Source organism: Miscanthus floridulus, chromosome 12 (genome assembly GCF_019320115.1).
Source record: "Miscanthus floridulus cultivar M001 chromosome 12, ASM1932011v1, whole genome shotgun sequence".
In the NCBI taxonomy this organism is placed as follows: Eukaryota; Viridiplantae; Streptophyta; class Magnoliopsida; order Poales; family Poaceae; genus Miscanthus; species Miscanthus floridulus.
Genome location: NC_089591.1, coordinates 51,733,802 through 51,755,883, shown reverse-complemented (window position 1 = coordinate 51,755,883; position 22,082 = coordinate 51,733,802). Strand labels below are relative to the sequence as shown.

At 51.8% G+C, this 22,082-nt stretch overlaps 1 protein-coding gene across 1 annotated transcript; it reads left to right on the top strand.

Annotated features, from left to right (window-relative positions):
• Positions 1 to 17,857: 17,857 nt before the first annotated feature.
• On the top strand, positions 17,858 to 19,177 carry LOC136495871 (uncharacterized). The gene is made up of 3 exons (XM_066491672.1): positions 17,858 to 18,124; positions 18,715 to 18,958; positions 19,029 to 19,177. The coding sequence occupies exons 1-3, from the start codon at positions 17,858 to 17,860 to the stop codon at positions 19,175 to 19,177; spliced, it is 660 nt and encodes a 219-aa protein (XP_066347769.1).
• Positions 19,178 to 22,082: the final 2,905 nt, after the last annotated feature.

Sequence of the window (22,082 nt, the reverse complement as noted above, 5' to 3'; positions counted from 1 at the left end):
GGGCCTGGTCGCAACGGGGAGGGGCCCACGACTTACCTTTTTGCTTTTATCACCGTTATTTTTTAGATGGGACTGGGGCAACCCATTTGATGTTTTGCTTGGGGTTCCCCATTCTAAGGTACCCGACAGTAGCCCCCGAGCCTTGGAGGGAGTGCGTGCACTCCCCCTGAGGGTTTGCCGAGGCTTGGTTCATACCTGCCCCGTAGGAATTGGGGCTCGTTTTTTGAGGTTCTGGTGGGTGCACGCGAGCACACCCGCCGGGTGTAGCCCCTGAGCCCCTGGGGAGTGGAGTTACTCCTCCAGGGGCTTTCTTCATTTTCGTGTCTGAACGAGTAGTTCTTATTGCATTTGCTAAGCTCCCAAGCGCAAGTTCGGGTTGCGGGGGTCTCGGCGAGGCTGCAGGGAAAAAGGCCTCTAGCCTCTGTGCGAAGCAAGAGGTTCGTCAGGGCCCCCCTGACTTTGGGTATGATCCTCACGCTTCCTTTCGCTCGGAAGGAGGGGTGAAACGTGCCATGCTACCCTCGATGGGCACGAGCATGGACACTTCCGGTGAGCTGTTAGCGGGTAGTCCGAGTGGAGGCCCGAGCCCCATTCGCTGGGGGACGGCTAATGGTCTAGGGACGCACTCCAAGAGTACCAGGGGGTTTCTCTAGTGGGTGTCCGAGGCCAGTTTGCGGGCCTCGGTGGCTTGGTGCCTCCCTACGGTGGGATCCCATTCGGATACTTCCTCGCCGGTCTCGGACACGACTTAGGACGCCCCGAGCGACCGTTCGCTCGGGTCTGGGCCATTCGTAGGCTCGCCCCAATGTCGTCCCTGACTCTGTTGCCCTGGGGTGGCTATCGAAACCTTTTGGAGGCCCAGCCTTTGAACCCCTAGACCATAACGGGCTCGGCGCCCTTTTATCGTGTTTGTAGCAAAACCTCTAGCGCGGTTTTGGACTGTTTGTCTTTGCCTTGGGTGTTCTGGCCCTTTTATCTGGTCTTCACGTGTCCTTTTCGTTCGGACGGAGGGTTAGTTTGCCGAGCCCATTCTGGTCTCGGCAAGGTTGCAGGAAGAGCCCCTAGCCTCTGCATGGGAGGGCCGTCGGGAGTTCTCCTGACTTTTTATACGCCCCTCGCACGTGAGGGTTTGTTTGCCGAGGCCCCTTTGGGCGCGAGCCCGGGTCATGAGGTCTCGGCATATTTGCAGGAGGAGCCCCCTAGCCTCCGCATAGGGCGAGAAGGCCGTCAGGGGTTCCCCTAACTTTTTATGCGACCCTCGCGCTTCCTTTTCGCTCGGAAGGAGGGGTGGAACGTGCCTCGCTACCCTCGATGGGCACGAGCGGTGGCACTTTCGGTGAGCTGTTATCGGGTAGTCTGAGTGGAGGTCCGAACCCCATTTGTTAGGGGACGACTAGCAGTCCAGAGACACACTCCAAGAGTACCAGAGGATTTCTCTAGTGGGTGCCGAGGCCGTTCGTTGGGCCTCGGTGGCTCGGTGCCTCCCTACGGTGGGATCCCATTCGGATACTTTCCTGCTGGTCTTGGACACAATTTTGGGCGTCCCAGGCATTTCGCTCGCTTAGGTCTCGGCCCTGTATAGGCTCGCCCACAATTGCCCCTGACTCTGTTATCCTGGGGCGGCTGTCGAAACCCTTTGGGGTCCAGCCTTCGAACCCCTAGATCGTAATGGGCTCAGAGCCCGATTCCTTCCTATGAAAGGAACAGGCCGCGGGAAATGTCCTCCCTATTGGCTTGGCCGCGGGTGGCGCGCCTTTTGAGGCGGTTTCATGGGGAGGCGAAACGACGCCTGCTACCGTAGTGGACGAGCGCGATGTGATGGACGGGACGTAACTGTTCACGCATTTAATGCGGGAGATGTGGGCGCATGGGCCGCCGAAATCGGCTCGTGGTTAACCGCGCCGGACGGGGAAAACCTCCCTAATTTCGTCGCCCGTTCGTTTCACCTCCTCCCTGCATAAATACCCGAAGAGTCTCGCCCCTCCTTATCTTACCTTGCCTACCACCTCCGTCGAGCCATCGCCAGAGCAGCGGGTGCCGGGAAGAAGAAGAGAGAAGAGCAAGTCTAGGGAGAAAGCGAGAAAAAAGCGAGAGCGTGGAGGGGGAGAGAAAAACTCACCGCCGCGCCCGATTCCTCCATCGCATTCATGGCCGGCAACGTCATCGTTGTTGAGGCAGGACCCCTAGGGATCCATCGGATGTCACTGAGGAGATGCTCCAGTCGCTTGTCGACGGTGGACTCCTCCGCCCGGTGACAGACCCTAGCAGGCCGGAGTGGATTGCTCCGTACGGCGAGCTAGAGCCGAGGCCCCGCGATGGCTACGTCGTGAGCTTCGTCTCCTTCCACGAGCGTGGCCTCGGCATTCCGGTGGACCGGTTCATGCGGGCGCTCCCGCATTACTACGGAGTGGAGCTCCACAATTTTAATCCCAACTCCATCGCTCAGGCGGCTATCTTTGTGGCCGTCTGCGAGGGGTATTTGGGGATCGCTCCCCATTGGGATTTGTGGCTCCACCTATTCCGGGTGGGGCATACTACCAAGCCGACGGGCACGTTGGGCAAGAGGAAGGCATCGAGGGCCAGAGGCTGCACTCTCCAAGTGCGTCAGGACCGCCTGCACCTCTACATCCTGGCCCAACTCGCGTCCTCCAACCGCCGGTGGTACACGAGTTGGTTCTACCTCCGCAACGACGATGGGGAACTTCCCCCTTATACTAGGCGGATTGTTGGGAGTTGCCCGGAGAAATGGAAATGGGGCATCCCGAAGGTCGACCAGCCCAAGCTGGAGCTGCTCCTGGAGGGGCTGGCGAGGCTGTGGAACCATGGCCTCACCGTCGCTGTGGTCGTGGCCGCCTTCCACCGCCGGAGGGTGCTGCCGCTGATGGCTCGACGGCGGCGGCTGTTCGAGATGAGGCCGGGTGAGCCCGTCGAAGGCACCCGGATGTCTTCCTCCGCCCTTGTCGATGCGGGACCCACAGGATACCCCGTAGGGTAGAAAAAAGATCTAGTCCAACTAGGATTCTTCCCATATAATCATAGTAGTAGAACTATTAGGTAATCCTACTAGGAAATCTCATTATAAACCGACTAGGACTCTGGCCTCCTGACTATATAAAGGAGGGCAAGGCTCCTGAGAGGGAGAGAACAATTGTACAACACAACACAACACATTACAATCAATCCAACGCAAAGGCTAACGCCGACTAGACATAAGGCTATTGCTCGATCTACGATCGAGGGCCTGAACCAGGATAAATCGACTGTCTCTTGCGTTAACCATCGAGTTCAGCATACGCCGAAGCCCGAACATACTGCCCCGGGTACCCCCGTGGCAGGCTATCGGTGGTGAAACATCGACAGCTGGCGCGCCAGGTAGGGGTTTTCGGTGATTTTGCTTCCGAGAGCTCGATGGACCTCGACAACATGATTTTCCCGACGGGATCAACTTTCATCTTTGGCTCATGGATCTACGAGGCAGACAACAACGGCAAGCTTCAAAGCCATCTCCTCGAAGATTTAGATCATCTAAAAGAAATTCCTATTCCAACGACTACAACGGATCAGCTCACTAGAAGATTCACGCAGCTCATAGTATCCGAATCAAATCGGATTTCACGACCACTCGTATCCGATTCGAATTCAAGCCCCAAAGCGAAGTTTCATCAGAGTATTTTCCAGAAACCGAGTTCTTTTTTGGCAAGATTCCGGAACACAACCCAAAACAACTCGGATTACCCCCAGATTTCTCTCAAGAAGTTGAGTTCTTCTCCATTTGGGCTCGACAACATGGCAAGATCCTATCAAGGATAGGTCGAAAGATTTTTCAATCCAAGATTCGGGATACCACTGACAGGAGCTCAGGAGGGCCTCATGCTAACGATAACATCGCGGGACTGTATCATCCACTGGCCAGATTCCGTTCCTGAAGGTAGCGGAACCCAACTAGTCGGCACGCCAACAACAGCTATTTTACCTTACCAAGAAGGAGACTCGATCTACGACACCGAGGCATCCACTAAAGTTATCAGCGACTCCGACAGTATGAAAACTAACACCAATAACAGAACGACTCATGCGCGAGAAGTGTTCATGGTTCGACGACCGCGATCACCATTAAATCCCCTAGAAGCACCCGATGTTAGATCATCAGATGAATTAGAATCCAACATATCACCCTTTGCCCAGGGCTACGATGGAGAAACAGATAGTCAGAAACAAGCTAGAGAAAGAAAAAACAAGTTGAAGCAAGGGCGCCAACACCGTGCTAGGCAGCATAGGGAAGCTTGGACCAGATACGAGTCAGAATTGGATGAGTACAACTAGAAGAAAATCACAACGAGAAGTCGAAGGGAGACGCACGGTGAATACGCCTTACGATAAGATTCGAGAAGCATTAGAAGAACTCGGAGCAACTTCGCATCCTGGTGAGAAGTATGAACAGCTTCCAGGACTTGCTCCAATCGACAATCCCGAGAACACATGAAGAGAAAGCTCGATCAAGACTACCCACCAGATCAACAACCCACTGGCAAGAAGATCAAAATCAAAGGAAATCCGCCTTCGAAAGACTTGGGACGGGTGGAAGCCATGACGGAGGAAGTAGGAAGGAACATAATCAAGGCCACCGATTTGAACAACCAAGGAAGACTAGGAGCAGGGTTCCTACCCAGACAACCTCGCAAAATTGTTCCCATCAGAATGATAGTTGGCCAGAGGAAGGCACCGAATCTGAATTCAAAGAAACCAAGGCTCACGACAGGTTCCCCTGTTTCACGAACAGGCTCGCATTGGTGCGATTACCTCACAAATTCAAACCATCTAATCACTCCAAGTATGATGGCAAGACCAAACCAAAGCAATGGCTCAGAATATATTCACAATTGATTGAACTAGCCGGAGGAGACGACGATATCAAAGCCCTTTTCTTCCCCATGGCACTAGAGGCCATGCCCCTCCAATGGTTCGATAAACTAAATCCAGGATCTATCAGAAATTGGGAGGATTTGCAGAGAGCTTTTTGTGAGAATTTCGCAGGAATCATTACACACCCAATCACTCATGTAGAACTAAAAGGACTCAAGCAAAAGGGAGGTGAAAGTCTCAGAAACTATTATTGGCGATTCGGCGAACTACGAGCTCAAGTGCATGACATAACCGAACGAGAAGTAATTGAAGCTTTTTCTCACGGAATCATGGCCAGATGGCAATTTCAAGACTTCTGCAAAGAAAATCCGAGAAACAATGAAGAATTCAAACGTACAGTAGAAAAGATGATTACTGCAGAAGAAAAAACACGAGAGAGGTTCCCGGACAGAAGCAACCAAGACAACCCGGACAGGCAAAATCAACGAAATAGCAGACATCAAGAAAGAAAACGTAGACCAGACAATATTGTGGCAATGGACGACAAATCAAACAAATTTCCCAAACCAAGAAGATATGATGACATTGAGAACATACGTTGCCCATTGCACCCTGGTGGGAGGCACACTATCGGAAATTGCTACACTTTCAATGATCGATACACAAGAAAAGATAGTAAGGAAAACACTAAAGAGGACAATCAGAAGAGAGAAGAAGACAACCACGAGGACAAAGGATTCCAAAAACCTAGGGGAACGGTAGCAGTGATTTTCTCAGGGGCTCCGGATTGCAGGAGCAAACATCAAGAAAAACTAGCACTGCGGACCATTATGACAGCAGAACCGGCTACACCAAGATACCTCAATTGGTCACAGTATCCTATCCAATTTACCAAAGAAGACCAATGGACTAGCGTGGGAAACGCAGGCCATTATCCATTGGTTCTGGATCCGACTATTGCTGGTATGACCGTCACCAAAGTACTAATCGATGGAGGAGCTGGGCTTAACATCATCTTTTCAGAAACCCTAAGGAAAATGGGGCTACAACTCGCCGGGATGATTACGCCAACAAGCACGCCTTTTTACAGAATAGTACCCGGCAAAGCAGCCATGCCACTCGGACAAATTACTTTACCTGTTACCTTTGGAACTCCTTCAAACTACCGAACAGAGTTTATCAAATTTGAAGTCGCCGATTTCGATTCATCATATCACGCAATCCTCGGACGTCCAGCACTAGCCAAATTCATGGCAATACCACATTACCCGTACTTACTACTTAAGATGCCAGGACCCAACGGTATCCTTTCCCTTCGAAGCAATTTAAAGCGCGCTTTTGACTGCGACGTTCAGGCGATCCAGATCGCAGCTAAAGCGCAAGCCGACAATGGAAGAAAAGAAATAGCCGCAATCGCTGCAGAAACAAGCCAAGAGGAATTAGAAATACCGGCTAAAAAGCCCAGCATCATCGCACCGCCAAAAGAAGCCGACATCAAGCAAATCGACTTAGGCACAGGCGACACCTCCAAGACAGCAACTATCAGTGCTCACCTCTCGGCAAAATAGGAACTCGCGCTCACCAACTTTCTTCGGGACAACAAAGATATCTTCGCTTGGAAGCCAGCCGACATGCCAGGAGTCCCAAGGGAGTTGGCTGAGCACAGAATCGATGTTAACAAAAGCTCCAAACCTGTAAAACAACGGCTACGACGATTCTCACCCGACAAGAAGGCAGCAATTAAAAAGGAAATAACAAAACTAATGGCAGCCAGATTCATCAAGGAGATCCTACATCCAGATTGGCTAGCAAACCCGGTCCTTGTACAGAAGAAAAACATGGACGAGTGGCGTATGTGCATCGATTACACAGATCTCAACAAACATTGCCCAAAAGATTCGTTCGGGCTACCACGCATTGACCAGATAGTTGACTCGACAGCAGGATCTGTGTTATTATCTTTTCTCGATTGCTATTCAGGATATCACCAGATCGCACTAAAAGAAGAAGACCAGAGCAAGACATCTTTCATCACCCCGTTTGGTGCCTACTGCTACAAGACCATGTCGTTTGGACTAAAGAACGCTGGCGCCACGTACCAAAGAGCTATCCAGACTTGCCTCGGGAATCAAATCGGTGAAAATGTGGAGGCATACGTGGACGATGTGGTGGTAAAAACAAAGAACCCAGACACTCTAATTGAAGATTTAAAGCAAACCTTCGAAAACTTGAAGAAATGGAGATGGAAATTGAACCCAAATAAATGTGTATTTGGAGTTCCCTCAGGACAACTACTCGGATTTTTGGTCAGTCAGCGTGGAATCGAAGCCAGCACCAAGCAAATTCGAGCTATAACAGAAATGGGCCCACCTAGAAGTGTCAAAGATGTTCAGAAACTAACAGGATGCATGGCGGCCCTCAACCGTTTCATATCAAGACTCGGCGAAAAAGGGTTACCTTTCTTTAAACTACTAAAGAAAACAGACAAGTTCGAGTGGACAATGGAGGCCGACGAAGCTTTCAAAAAACTTAAAGAATACCTCACTTCATCACCTATCCTGACACCTCCAAAGAAAGATGAAGATATGATGCTATATATCACGGCAACTTCTACCGTAATCAGCACAGCAATAGTCATAGAAAGAGAAGAACAAGGGCACGTGTATAAAGTGCAGCGTCCAGTATACTACATCAGCGAAGTACTGTCAGAATCCAAAACCCGGTACCCGCATGTACAAAAACTACTCTACGCCCTACTCATTACCTCACGGAAACTTTGCCACTATTTCGAAAGCCACAAGATTACCGTAGTGACAGATTTTCCACTCGGAGACATCCTACACAATAAAGACGCCACAGGGCGCATATCCAAATGGGCAGTTGAAATTGGAGCTCTTGACATCAATTTCACCCCACGGAAAGCAATCAAATCTCAAGCCCTCGCCGATTTCGTGGCCGAATGGATAGAGATTCAACAGCCCTTATCAGATATAATCCTCGACCACTGGAAGATGTACTTTGACGGATCACTCAAACTAGGCGGGGTCGGTGCAAGCGTCCTCCTCATTTCTCCAGAAGGAAAACAACTCAAGTACGTCCTTCAGATATTATGGCAAGCTACAAATAATGAAGCAGAATATGAAGCCCTCATCCACGGGCTACGAGTCGTGATTACCCTCGAAATAAAAAGACTACTCGTATACGGCGATTCAGCAGTGGTCATCAACCAAATCAACAAAGATTGGGACTGCACCAAAGAAAACATGGGTGCTTATTGTGCTGAAATACGAAAACTTGAAAAACACTTCCAAGGATTAGAAATTTTACACGTCCTACGCGATTTCAACATTGCAGCAGATGTCCTTGCCAAGCTCGGATCAGACAGAGCAAAGGTTCCACCCGGCATATTCATAGAAGAGCTATCAGTTCCCTCTATCAAACAACCCGGTGAAACAACACATGAAATTCAGGCTAAAGGCGTTTAGATCTTAATAATCAACACTTCATGGACCCAAGTTTTCATTGACTATATCAAAGAAAACAAATTACCAGCAGATAAGGTACAATCCACCCAAGTTGCTCGCAGAAGCAAAAACTACGTTCTAGTAGGAGATAAACTTTACAGAAGAGCAGCATCATCAGGAGTACTCCTAAAATGTGTCTCATTTGAAGAAGGTAAAGAGATCCTAGACGAAATACACTCACGTTGCTGCGGAAATCATGCCGCTTCAAGAACACTAGTTGGCAAAGCATTTCGCACCGGATTCTACTGGCCAACCGCTTTAAAAGACGCAGAAGAGCTTGTCAGAAAATGCAAAAGTTGCCAAATGTTTGCAAGACAAGCCCATGTACCAGCTCACAATCTTATCTGCATCCCACCCGCTTGGCCTTTTTCCTGCTGGGGGCTAGATCAAGTAGGACCCCTGAAAAAAGCAAAAGGCGGCTTCGAGTACATCTTTGTAGCAATCGACAAGTTCACCAAGTGGATCGAATACAAACCACTCGCGAAATACAGCGCAACCAAAGCAGTCGAGTTCATCCAAGACATTACGCACCGCTTCGACATGCCCAATCGAATCATCACAGATCTAGGCTCCCCCTTCACAGCTACAGAATTCAAGAGCTGGGCACAAGACTGTGGTTTTAGTATAGACTATGTGTCTGTTGCACATCCAGAGGCCAACGGACAAGTAGAAAGGGCTAATGGACTCATACTAGCTGGATTAAAGCCAAGATTATACGAAGAACTAGTGGACTATGGGTCCAAATGGATTGAAGAATTACTGAAAGTAGTATGGGGACTACGAACTCAAATAAGCAGAGCAACAGGCTACTCACCTTTCTTCCTAGTTTATGGGTCAGAGGCCGTACTACCTACCGACTTGATCTGGACATCCCCAAAGATAGAGCAATACGATGAAGGAGAAGCGGAACACACAAGAAGATTAGAACTCGACAGCTCAGAAGAAATCAGAATAAACGCTACCCTCCAATCAGCCAGATACCTACAAGGTTTAAGACAGCATTACAACAAGAGCACCCAACCTCGATCACTACAAGTCGGAGACTTAGTACTAAGAAGGATACAAAAGACTGATGGACGACATAAGCTACTCAGTCCATGGGAAGGCCCGTTCATCGTCACAAAAGTCACCGGACCAGGCACATACAAGTTAATGACCGAAGATGGAAAAGAAGTCAGCAATACATGGCACATCAGCCAGCTAAGAAGATTCTACGCATAAAAACAACTCAAGAAGAAACAGATATGCAAGCCACAAGGGACCTACTTTCACAAACAACAAAAGACAATACTCTTCAACAACATATGTATTAGTTTATACTCATGATCAATAAAAGATGATATTCATCCACAGCATGTCTTGTCATGACTTCCAACGAGTTGTTTTTACGAAACAAAAAGCAAAATGGCTGAAAACATGCCTGAGCATTCCGGTCGAGAGCAAAATAGCTAAAAAACGCTTGAGCCCGCCGATGAGGGTAGCTAAAAGCTAACACCCGAAACAAAAAGCAAAATGGCTGAAAACATGCCTGAGAATTCCGGCCGAGAGCAAAATAGCTGAAAAAACGCTTGAGCCCGCCGATGAGGGTAGCTAAAAGCTAACACCCGAAACAAAAAGCAAAATGGCTGAAAACATGACTGAGCATTCCGGCCGAGAGCAAAATAGCTGAAAAAACGCTTGAGCCCGCCGATGAGGGTAGCTAAAAGCTAACACCCGAAACAAAAAGCAAAATGGCTGAAAACATGCCTGAGCATTCCGGCCGAGAGCAAAATAGCTGAAAAAACGCTTGAGCCCACCGATGAGGGTAGCTAAAAGCTAACACCCGAAACAAAAAGCAAAATGGCTGAAAACATGCCTGAGCATTCCGACCGAGAGCAAAATAGCTGAAAAAACACTTGAGCCCGCCGATGAGGGTAGCTAAAAGCTAACACCCGAAACAAAAAGCAAAATGGCTGAAAACATGCCTGAGCATCCCGGCCAAGAGCAAAATAGCTGAAAAACGCTTGAACTCGCCAATGAGGGTAGCTAAAAGCTAACAAAAAGCAAATTGGCTGAGTCGACCGAAATTTCAACTTCAAAAGACCCTCCAGCACTTCGTTCCGAAAAGCAAGAGGCTCGGGGGCTACATCCAGATAGGAACATTTTTTCCTCAGGAAAGCACAAGCGCCACTCAAGAAAGCACTCGGATGCCGAGTCATAGCACGGACAAAGCACTCGACGGATCACAAAGGAAAGAAGAAAAGAAAAGTACTCAACAAATCGAGGGGCCTCGTCAGAATAACGCACAGAGTTGTCTTACAGAGCAGAGACGGGAACAAGACAACGTACTCAGCAAGTCAAGTAACTTCAACCGCACCCAGGCAAAGAATACATCGACAAAGATAAAGAATCTTCATTTAAAAAGAAGTGTAATATTACAAGAGGACGCTTAGCCGAGTCAGGCGTTGTCATTAGAAAGGGAAATATCAATATTTAGACTATCTACAACCCTACTGGCTAGATCTTCAACCTCGGGCTCCATCCTTTCAACGGCGTCAAGATATTCTTGGCTTTCAGCTTCTTCTGCTATCTTGGAGAGAGGCGCTTCTAGAGCAAGGACCCAGACCTGGGCCAGCACATTCTTGGTACATACTTGGGCACACCTCTTCGCGAACTCTTGAAAACGAGTCGGAATCTGGGGAATGAACTACGCCCAAGATTGCCCATCATCCGCTGGAGTCCAAAGGACATCGGCCACCGAACGAAAAGATTTCCACAAGGCATTCCAATTCTCGGTAGCCGTCGCCAGCTTCCCGGACAAGCCTTCAATGGTTTTTTGGGTCTGCACAAGATCTCTGTCAGCTCCATGCCTAATCAGCCTAGCAAGGGCGAGTTCTTCCTCAGCATGAGTATTTACCTCCTCAGCTCTATTATGACTAGAACGGACAAGGGCCTTCATTTCATCAATACTCTCTGAGAGCTTCTGCTTCTCAACTTGGAGAGCTAGACAGAACACCAAAGAACAAGTCAGCGGAAAAAGAAGTCAAAATACAAGAAGAAACAGGCAGAACCCGCGGCACCTTTGCATTCATTCTTCACAGACTCCATCGCAGCATCTCTCTGTTTCTCCGTCTCCACTACCCGGGCGCGAAGGGCTTTCTCCTCCTTTTGGTGCAATTGACGCTCCATCTCCAACTCAACCCGGAGAAGGTCAAGATCGGCTTTCAGAGCGTCCACCTCCGAAGACAACTTCCTCTCATTTTCAGATGAGAAAAAGAAGCCAGAATGATCACGAGAAAAAGACTGGGCAAAAAGAAGCAAAGAGAAACAAAGCGTAAGGATAGAAGAAAAAACAAGCATGCAAAAGAGGAACGACAGTAAAACCTACCTGGAGCTTTTCACCAAAAGAAGTCACGAGGGTCGACAAGCTCCCCCAGGCTACGGTCAGCTCCGATAACCGATGAGTGGCATCGAACTGTTGCACCACGTCACCGAAAAAGGAGGGGCCGCCGGAGACAAGAGAAGGGGAAGGAGAGGCCGGCTGGGGCGAAGGAGGAATGACCAAAGTGACCTCCAGGGAAGCCAGAGCCAAACCCTCAGAAGAACCCAGCGCGACGGCCACAGTTACCTCCGGAGCGACCAAGTCAACTCCGCCAGGTAGTTCTGAAGCCCCCGCGGTGACTTCATCAACATAATGTTGTGAGTCCCGAGGCTCGAAACTCGTTGGCGCGGCGGGAGGCAGAGAAGAAGCCGATGAAGAAATTAGAGAATACGAAACACTAAAAAGTGATAAAAGGAAACACCAATAAGAACCAGAAGAAGGAAGATAAAAGCCAAAGAGATAAAGCTAGAATTTACTCACCCGACTACTTTTTTCTTCGCAAAAGAGATAAAGCTAGAATTTACTCACCCGACTACTTTTTTCTTCGCAAAACCAAGAGAAGGCCTCGTAGGGGGAACCACGACGGTGAAGACGTCCCCGCAACCCAGCGACGAGAGCGGGACAGCAGACAATGGAGCCGCGGAAGAAGCTGGGGCTGGAGCCGTGGAAGAAGCCGGGGCTGAAGAAGAAGCTGGGGCTGGGGCCGTAGAAGAACTCCGCACTGGAGGAGCGGAACAGCTCGGGACAGAGGCAACCAAAGAACTCGACACCAGAGCTTCAGAAGAAGTCGGCGCGGGAGCCTCGGAAGAACTCACACCCGACCTCCGATTACTTCAAAAAGTCCAAGACTAAAATTCAAAACAAAGAGGAGAAATTCAATGCAACAAGAATATGAAAAACAACTCACCGCCGCATGACGAGGGGGACTTCATCATCCTCTTCTTCTTCAGCCAACGAAACCAGAGCACCCGCTAAAAAGGAGATGAAAAGTACTCGGTTCAAGAGAGAAACATGAAAATAAAAGAACAAAAGAGTATTAAATGTGCTCACCTAAGAGCATGCTAGCAACAACTGGAGTACCTGAGGGAGTACTTGGTTTGCGAGGCTTCTTGGAGACAGGCAAGCCAGATGAAGACCCGTCCATTCGCCCCCTCTTCGGGACACTGCGAGGACCGCGAGGGACTAGACGAGGAACATACTCTTCATATACATCAACAAATCTGAAAGAAACCCCAGGAAGGGCTGTAAAGGTTTCAGACTTACTAATTGTAGAAGTACCAGCTAGACGATCCCCAGTCTCCGCCACGGCAGGGAGAACACCAAGGGGGATCGGATCGACAAAATTCCGCCCAAGCTCCTACGAAAAAAGATAAAACACCAAGACAAAGAAAAGCTAAGCAAGAACGGATGCAGCAAGAGTACATAAAGAACTCAAATAAAAAGATAGACAACTCACAGCTGGGGGCGGGTTGATGGCCGAGAACTCAGAGACGGCAGGAGGAATGACGCTCACTCCTTTCAGCATCTTCTAGAGGTGCTCGAGTACCTCCTCACCGGTCAGCTCAAGAGCTGGGACCATGCGTGAAGGATCCTCGGCCCCAGAATACTCAAAGCCGAGATGTTCCCGCTCTTTCAAGGGCTGAACCCGGCGATGAAGAAAGCTTGAGACAATACCAAAGCCGGTCAATCCCTGCTGTTTCAACGTGCTAATCCTATCAAGGAGTGGCTGGATCGCTTGAATCTCAGCAGGGGACTCAAGCTTCTTGTCCCACCGGTCATTCGCCACAGGACCGGATCCGGAGTGAACAACAAGAGAAGGGATCAAATTGGCAGCGTAAAACCACTCGGCATGCTAATCTTTGACAGAATCAACCAGGTCATAGTCAAAAAACTTAATTTTGAGACCCTGGCGAAACTGAATCCCGCAACCGCTGAGGGCACTGGTTTCTTCACAGCAGGGTTGGGGTTTCAGGCGAAAGAAAAAGCAAAAAAGAGATAGAGAAGGAGGGATCCCAAGGAAGGCTTCACAAAGGTGAACAAAAACAGAAAGATGGAGAACGGCATTGGGGGTTAGATGGTTCAGACTAACCCCGAAATAACCAAGAAACTGATGAAGGAAGGCGGAAGCAGGAAGACAGAGTCCAGCACGGACAAAGGAAACAAAAAGGACAATCTCACCAGGACCCGGAGCCGAAACCCGATGCTCGCCCGGAACTCTCCATTCAGCGATGACTTTGCTTTGGATCAAGCCATCACTAACGAGCTCGCGCAGCTGGTCTTCACTTGTTGTTGGAGCCGGCCAAACTTTCTGAGCTGCCCTCATGGCCATGAACTCCTGGTTTTCAATCAAAGACAGGGATGACTCCTCGTCCACAAAGGTCGCCTGAGACTTGCTTGCGGTTTTCTTCTTTCCCATGAACTGGCGGAAGCAAAAAAGGCGCTAAAGGAGATGAAGCTAGAATGATGGTGCTCGGGTGATGGCGACAATGATGGCGGCGGATTTTTGAGAACTAGGGTTTAAAGGCAAGAGCTGGGCGACAAAGAAAAGGAAGATAAAAGGTCTTTAAATAGATTTCTCAGTAATACAAATGGCCCACAAGGCCCATTAAAGCACAGTGTGGGAATGCAACGGTCCATTTACCGACGCAGCTAAAACGACGGAGGGCACGAATCCTCACAATGGTAAAAACCAACGGGCAGATTTCAGACTTATCCGTCCAACGCCACGGCAGGATTATCAGATCGATACAAGAACGACCCGTCAAACCAAGAAGAAAGAAAGAAGAAAGAAAGGGCTACCTCACGAGGAACAAAAGAACCCAGTTATGTAAGAAAGAACTCAGTAGTCTCATGAACGATAGGGATCACAATAGAAAAGTCAAAGACAACTCAGAAGACAAGATTCGTTACATTACAAGCGATTTCAAAAATAGAAGATTACAAATCGTACAAGACCCAATGAACTCAGCACCATGAAAAGCAAAGTAGCAAAGAGGAACACGGACACGACTAGGCTCTGGAACGACTACGTGTCCCAAATTGCTACTCGGAAGGACAAACTGCCATTAGTTACACTGTTTTCTTCAAAGGACGAACGCAGTGCATCCAAGGCGGAAATCAACAGCACGGCAGAGCAACATGGAGCATAGAAGACCGGCAGGCATCTGTCTACCCAAGACCGATGTGATGCTGGATATGGTGTTGATCTGCACCGGACGGTCTCAAGACAGGCGACGAGGATCAACCCAGAACTGCCGGATGAAGGAACGAAGCCCACATCACAAGACTTCCTCCAACTACCACCAGGTACATCCTGGCACAATGCTGTCGCAGGATCAGCCTACCTCTAATCCCTATCACAAGACTTCCTCCATCTATGACAAGACACACAGAAAGTACAAAACATGCCCGGGGGCTGCTCTACTTCACAAACTATCATGTTCATGACCACCAAGGTTTCAACAGAATATCCAATGAATGAAAACAAGCACTCATGGACAGTATTTATAGACCAAAGGATCGGCGCACATAGACTAGGAGTACCAACGAAATAGGCCTAACAAAGGACACAGTGAAAAGACATGACACAATAATGGACAACTCAGGCAAGAAGAAGCAGTACTCGAAGACGGGCATATTCGGAAGAATATACCAACACAGTACAACCCGTGAACAAAAGGCATTTACACTCAACCACCACCATACAACTACATCTAACAATAGCAAAACTATCAAAGAATACGCCAAAACCACGCATCCGAGTTCTTCCTGAACAAAACAACACGGATATACGCTCGGGGGCTTGGACGGCATCATAGCTTAAACAACACTGAGCTAGGGAGCTCGGCCTTAATTTTCACCTATTCCCGGAGGCTCGGAACCAAAGACAAAAGACCAAGGATACAAGAAACTCAAGACTACAACGACGACACATCAAGACTCTTCATCCGACTTCTTTTCTAAAAAGAAGAACTCGGAGAAAGCACAGGGCCTACACTCAGTGAGTGCACTTTTTTGACATAAGCTCGGAGGCTGCTTACCGCAAAACTACTCGGATGATGACGTAATCCAAGTCTCGGGGACTACTTCAGAATACAAAATTTTCAAACAACATAAAGGATCAAGACCCTCCAACTTTTTGTTCCAAATAGCAAGAGGCTCGGGGGCTACACTCAGTGAGTGCACTTTTTCTTCGAAAAAGCGCACGTCACCAATAGGCTTCCTCAACGCAGACCACTTCAAGACATTACGGCAAAAAGAACCCAGAACAAGCCATGTTCAAGCGAGTTCTTTTTGATAAAATTTCAACGAACAATCAGGGCAACTTCAAGACAGGATCCTCCAGCTCCTTGTTCCAAATAGCAAGAGGCTCGGGGGCTACAACTAGATGGATGCACTTTTTCTTCAAAAGCACTCACCACCCAAAGATCCCAAGAAGCGCTACAAGGTTTCACTTCAGAAAACGCTCGGATGATATTTTGTTCCTACTCAACAAGACCAGAAGGAGCAGAGCGAGATTTTCAGAGCTCAACCATGAAGTGCTCGGGGGCTTGTCGATGCGGGACCCACAGGATACCTCGCAGGGTAGAAAAAAGATCTAGTCCAACTAGGATTCTTCCCATATAATCGTAGTAGTAGAACTATTAGGTAATCCTACTAGGAAATCTCATTATAAACCGACTAGGACTCTGGCCTCCTGACTATATAAAGGAGGGCAGGGCTCCTGAGAGGGAGAGAATAATTGTACAACACAACACAACACATTACAATCAATCCAACGCAAAGGCTAACGCCGACTGGACGTAAGGCTATTGCTCGATCTACGATCGAGGGCCTGAACCAGGATAAATCGACTGTCTCTTGCGTTAACCATCGAGTTCAGCATACGCCGAAGCCCGAACATACTGCCCCTGGGTACCCCCGTGGCAGGCTATCGGTGGTGAAACATCGACAGCCCTCTCCGACGAGGAAATTCACCGTCGGGTGGGGGAGACGGTAGATGTGAAGTTGAGGGGCGGCAACCTGACCCCCTTCGCGATGCGACCGTCGCGGGGGTTTCTTTCGCTGGTAAGTCGAGTGCCGCTGCAGCCTCTGAGCCTCCTTAATCTCCCTTTATCCCTTGTTTCCTTATGCGCGTTTGTGGTTTGTTCAGGGGATGAGGGACGTGCGCTCCTCCCCGCCGCCCGTTCCCGAGGACACGGGGCAGCGGGCGATTAACCGCGCTCACGCCGATGCGTAGAAGAAGTGGAAGGATGCTAAGGCGGCGAAGCGCACGAAGCACATCCTTGCGCGCGAGGCGTTGGATAAGCGCCGCCGTCAGCAACGGAAGGAATTTCTCCCGTTGGAGGAGTCCCCGTCGACGTCGTTGTTGACGGAGGCCTCAAACGAGAATGACAAGGGCGAGGTGGGGCGAGGCCCCCTAGACCACCTTCCGGACGTCGAGGAGGTGGCGCCCGAGGCATCGGTAAGCAGCCCGGCACCCCCGGGAAGGGGAGAGGAAGCGGACCTGGGGCCGGCGGTGGCCCCCTCCGGGACCGTGGCCGACACGCCCGAGGCGCGGGCGTTAGGCAAACGCGCCAGTCAGCCCGGTAAGCTCAGGCGGTCGCGGTGGAGCCGGTGGCGGTGGAGGCGACTGCCACCGGCCCCGCAGAGGATCGAAGGGGCGCCGGGGTCCGCCGAGGACCGACCGGCGCCGGTGGATACGGATGCGACGCCACTGCCGCCGCCTCCGCCAGTTGCGGAGGAGGTTTGCTGTGGCAAAGCTGGGGCTGCCCCGTTCAAAGTAAGTGTGTTTTTGGCGGGGTTATGGTGTCTTCCATTCGCTTTTTTGGTCTCATGCTGACCCTGTAGGTTGATTTTCTTTAGTCGGAAGCGGCCTGCGGACGACCTCCCCTTGGCACCCCTTAAAGCGCTTAAGGCGAGCCCCGGCTCCTCTGCCCACTGGGTGGCGGAGGCACAAGCCGCCATCCAGCGCGGCGCGGCGTCGGCGAGGGTTGACCCACAGGAACCGGCTGCCCAAGGAAGGGTTGCCGAGGTGGCCCCTACACGGTTGGATGGGGCCATCGTGCCCTTTGTTGCCGAGGCTCCCGGGGCCTCCAAGGCTGAGGCGATGGGGGCCCCGGCGCCCATGACCGCTGAGACCACAGTGTCCGCGGCCGGCGCTTCTACGTCTACCGAGGCCATAATGACGGAGGCTGGAGCCCCCGAGACCGCCGAGGCCGTGACTGCAGAGGCTGGAGCCCCCGAGGTCACCACGGCCATCGTGATGGTAGCGAGGCCGTTTGTGCAGGAGGCGGAGATGTCGGCGGCAGAGGCCTCGGCCGTGCCCTTGGCTCAGGGCCCGCCGCTGTTGTGGGAGAGTGCCCGGGAGACGGAGGTCTATCCGATCTCCTCCGACGATACTTCCCGGGCACGGGAGGTGGTTGGCGCCGAGGAGACCGACGCCATGGAGCAGCCGGCGCCGCTCTTAGACGAGGGAAGCTCGGCCCTTGTGCGGGTACGACCCGAGCCCCACGGGTGGGATCACCCGCAGGTACTGTGGCAGAGCCAGGATAACCCTGAGGGGGAGCCTTTGTTCGCCCTCGAGGACACGGCTGAGGGCAGGCGCTGGAGTACCTTCGAGCAGTACCACGAGCTAGCGGAACGGTCGCTACGGACGGCGCTGTCCGTGGTGGCCGACGAACTGCCCGGAGTCGCTCAGGTTCGTGTTTTCCTTTCTCACGCGACGTTGTTCTTTCCCTAGTTTTGTCGCAATCGACGACCTCTGCTCTGCCTCCTTAGGAGCTCGAGACCCGGTCCCTCAGGAAGTCGGTCTTCCTTCGGCGGGAGAGGGGAATCTGGGACCAGCTTCAGAGGCAGAGGGGCCTTCTTGTCGATGCTAACGAGCTTCTGTCGGCCCGAAGCATGGAGGTGGAGGACCTCCGCCTTCGCTGTGCCGATGCGAAGGTCGAGGCGGCCACGGCCTAGACGCAGCTCGCCCCCTTGGCGGCGCGGATCAAGGAGCTGGAGGAGGAGCTTACCCGCGCCGTCTGCGACCGGGATGCCTTCAAGTCCTGGGCTGAAGAAGCGACGACCTCGGGCAAGGCCCTCGCCGGGCGGCTGGGGGCAGAGGAGAGTGTGCACCGGCTGACCAAAGGCGCTCTGAACGAGGCCCTTGCTGCGGCTGAGGCCTTGCAAATCGAGGCTGTGGTTTTGAGGGGGACGGTCGAGGGTGAGTTTGAGTCCCCTTGTTTTGTTTTCTTCCCCTTATGTTCGCTTCCTAACTTCCTCGTATGACACAGAGCTGGGGAGTGAAGCCTCTAGGGTGGCCGAGGCCTCTCGAGTCGAGGCCCAGCGGTTGAAGGCAAAAGCCGAGGCCTGCCAGGCCGAGACCCGACGCTGGGAGCTGAAGGCCAAGGGTGAGCTCCGTGGGCTCCCGTCCCTAACTTAGGTTGTTTTTTCTCTGGCTCGACCTTATTTCATTTTCCATGGTGTAGAGTCAGAGGCGGAGGTCGTTCGGGCCACCGAGGCTTCTAGCGTGGTGTAGATGGTGCTCGAGACCGAGATCGGGGAGCACGAGGTGCTAAAGCATGCTGCCCTTTCCACCTGTGAGGCCCTGGAAGTCGAGGGGGTTCAGTCGGGCAGCTCCCTGGGGAGTCGCTTGATTGCGCTAAGCAGCCAGATGTGCGAGCGGCTCCGAGGGGCGCTGCACACGGGTGTCAAGCGGGCGATGGCCGTCATCTCCTCTCACTACCTTGGCGTCGACCTCTCGGCCATCAGTGATGGCTACGTTCTGCCTGATGACAAGGAGGCCCACGCAGCAGTCGCGAAGCTGCTAAAGGCGGCGAAAGGCCCTGGCACAGCGCTGGCGACGCTCTTTGAAGATGAGGTGGTTCCTCCCCTACCCTCTGCCGGTGCTGGGGGCCCTGAACCTTAATCTGGGCCCCGGGGGCTATGTAAAGATAGAATAGGGGTTATTTTTGTATCATAACGTTTGTGGCCGTCGAGGCTTTTATTTCAGATGTATTTGTGTTTCTTAGTTGTTTTTCTCATGTTTCCGAGCCTTTGCCCTCTGTTGCTCCTGATCCGATTTCGTTTGCAAAACACCCCTTTGGGGCCTAAGCCGTCCTTTGAGCGAGAGGTAGTGAGGGAGTGCTGTAGCCCGGGGGCGTAGGCCGTCTCGCGACTCAGTCGGCCTCTTGCTTAGGAAACAGACCTTGGTCCAAGGAGTCTCTACAAATGATTCGTCAGAGCCTGCTAGAGCAACTAAAAAATGGTGCGTGGGACCTAGGGGAAGTCCCCCATCTAGCCCCCGAGGGAGGCTTGGTTCTGCTAAGGCAGAGCCGAGTCTCCCTTATTGTGTTTATTGTACTACCGAGACCTACTGTGGGCTCGGGGGGTTTCTCGAAAAGTAAAGACCAACTAAAGAGCGCTTTTTAATTGCATTTCGAGAAACGATATATACAACGCTTGGAAATTTAGGGATAAAAGCGACGTAGCTGTTCTATGTTCCAAGCATTGGTGAAGATTTCGCCCTTCTCGTTGGCCAGCTTGTAGGTCTCGGGCTTCAGGACTTGGGCAATGATGTACGGTCCTTCCCATGGCGGGGTCATCTTGTGGCGACCCTTGTTGCTCCATGCTAGCCTCAGCACCAGGTCGCCTACCTTCAGGTCTCGGCCTTGGACGCGTCGGGCCTGATAGCGCCGCAGGCTCTGCTGATACTTGGCCGAGTGTAGTAGCGTGACTGTCTCGGGCTTCCTCCAGCTGATCGAGGGCGTCCTCTTGGGTTGTGCGGTTGCTTTGTTCGTTATAGGCTTGCAGCCTCGGGGAACCATATTCCTAGGTCGGTGGGGAGGATGGCCTCAGCCCCATAGACTAGGAAGAAAGGCGTGAACCTCGTGGCTCGGCTCGGAGTGTTCCTCAGGCTCCAGATGATCGATGGGAGCTCGGCGAGCCATTTCTTGCCATACTTTTTCAACCGGTTGTGAATTCTTGGCTTGAGGCCTTGTAGGATCATGCCGTTGGCACGCTCTACTTGGCCGTTGGTCCTTGGGTGTCCTACGACCGACCAGGCCACACGGATGTGGTGGTCGTCGCAAAACATCAGGAACTTTTTGCTGGTGAACTGCATCCCGTTGTCGGTGATGATGGTGTTGGGGACCCCGAACCGGTGGATAATGTCAGTGAAGAACAGCACTGCCTGCTCGGATTTGATTCGATTGATCGGACGGGCCTCGATCCATTTGGAGAACTTGTCGATTGATACCAGTAGATGGGTGTAGCCCCCGAGGGCCTTTTGTAGAGGCTCGACCATGTCGAGCCCCCACACGGCAAACGGCCATGTGATGGGGATGGTTTGCAAGGCCAGGGCCGGGAGATGTGTCTGCCGAGCGTAGTACTGGCATCCTTCGCAGGAGCGTATTAGCTTGGTAGCGTCGGCGACCGCCGTTGGCCAGTAGAACCCTTGGCGGAAAGCATTCCCTACGAGCGTCCAAGGCGCCGCATGGTGCCCGCAGGCGCCTGCGTGTAAGTCCCAAAGCAGGGCTTGGCCCGCCTCGGAACTGATGCATCGTTGAAGGACGCCTGAGGGACTTCGCCTGTATAATTCGCCATTGTAGAGGGCGTAGGTCTTGGCTCAGCGCGCAAGCCGTCGTGCTTCAGTTCGGTCGTCGGGAAGCTCCCCCCGGTCAAGCCAATCGAGGAACGGGACTCGCCAATCCGCGTCCTAATCATTCTGCGGAGGCTCGGCGTTGACTTCCATGACCTCGGGCTTGGTCGAGGGGGTCTCAGCAGCAGAGGGGGTGTTTGGCTTTGCCATGGGTTCCCTAGGTGGGCCCTCCTCTGTTGTCGAGGTGCAGCCGATGGACGGTTTGTGGAGGTCTCTGGCGAAGACGTTCGGGGGGACCGGGGCCCGTGCTGAGGCCATCTTTGCCAGCTCGTCGGCGGCCTCGTTGTACTTTCGCGCGATGTGATTTAGTTCAAGACCGTCGAACTTGTCTTCTAGGCATCGCACCATCTTGCAGTAAGCCTCCATTTTAGGGTCGAGGCAGTTTGACTCCTTCATCACTTGGTCTATGACGAGCCGCGAGTCGCCTCGGACGTCGAGGCGCCATGCCCCAAGCTCGATGGCGACTTGTAAGCCATTGATGAGGGCCTCGTATTCGGCCATGTTGTTGGAGGCGGCGAAGTGGAGCCGCACCATGTAGCGCATGTGTACTCCGAGGGGCGAAATGAAGAGCTGACCCGCGCCTGCCCCGGTCTTCATCAAGGATCCATCGAAGTACAGGGTCCAGCACTCCGTCTGAATCTGAGCAGGTGGCAATTGAGTATCTGTCCATTCAGCCACGAAATCGGCC

Bases quoted from the DNA above. Each gene is read 5' to 3' on its own strand.
- LOC136495871 (XM_066491672.1), top strand. From the start codon at position 17,858: ATGGGGGCCCCGGCGCCCATGACCGCTGAGACCACAGTGTCCGCGGCC. The intron at 18,125-18,714 runs GTCTATCCGATC...GCCACGGCCTAG, and splicing joins AGAGTGCCCGGGAGACGGAG to ACGCAGCTCGCCCCCTTGGC. The intron at 18,959-19,028 runs GTGAGTTTGAGT...CGTATGACACAG, and splicing joins TTTGAGGGGGACGGTCGAGG to AGCTGGGGAGTGAAGCCTCT.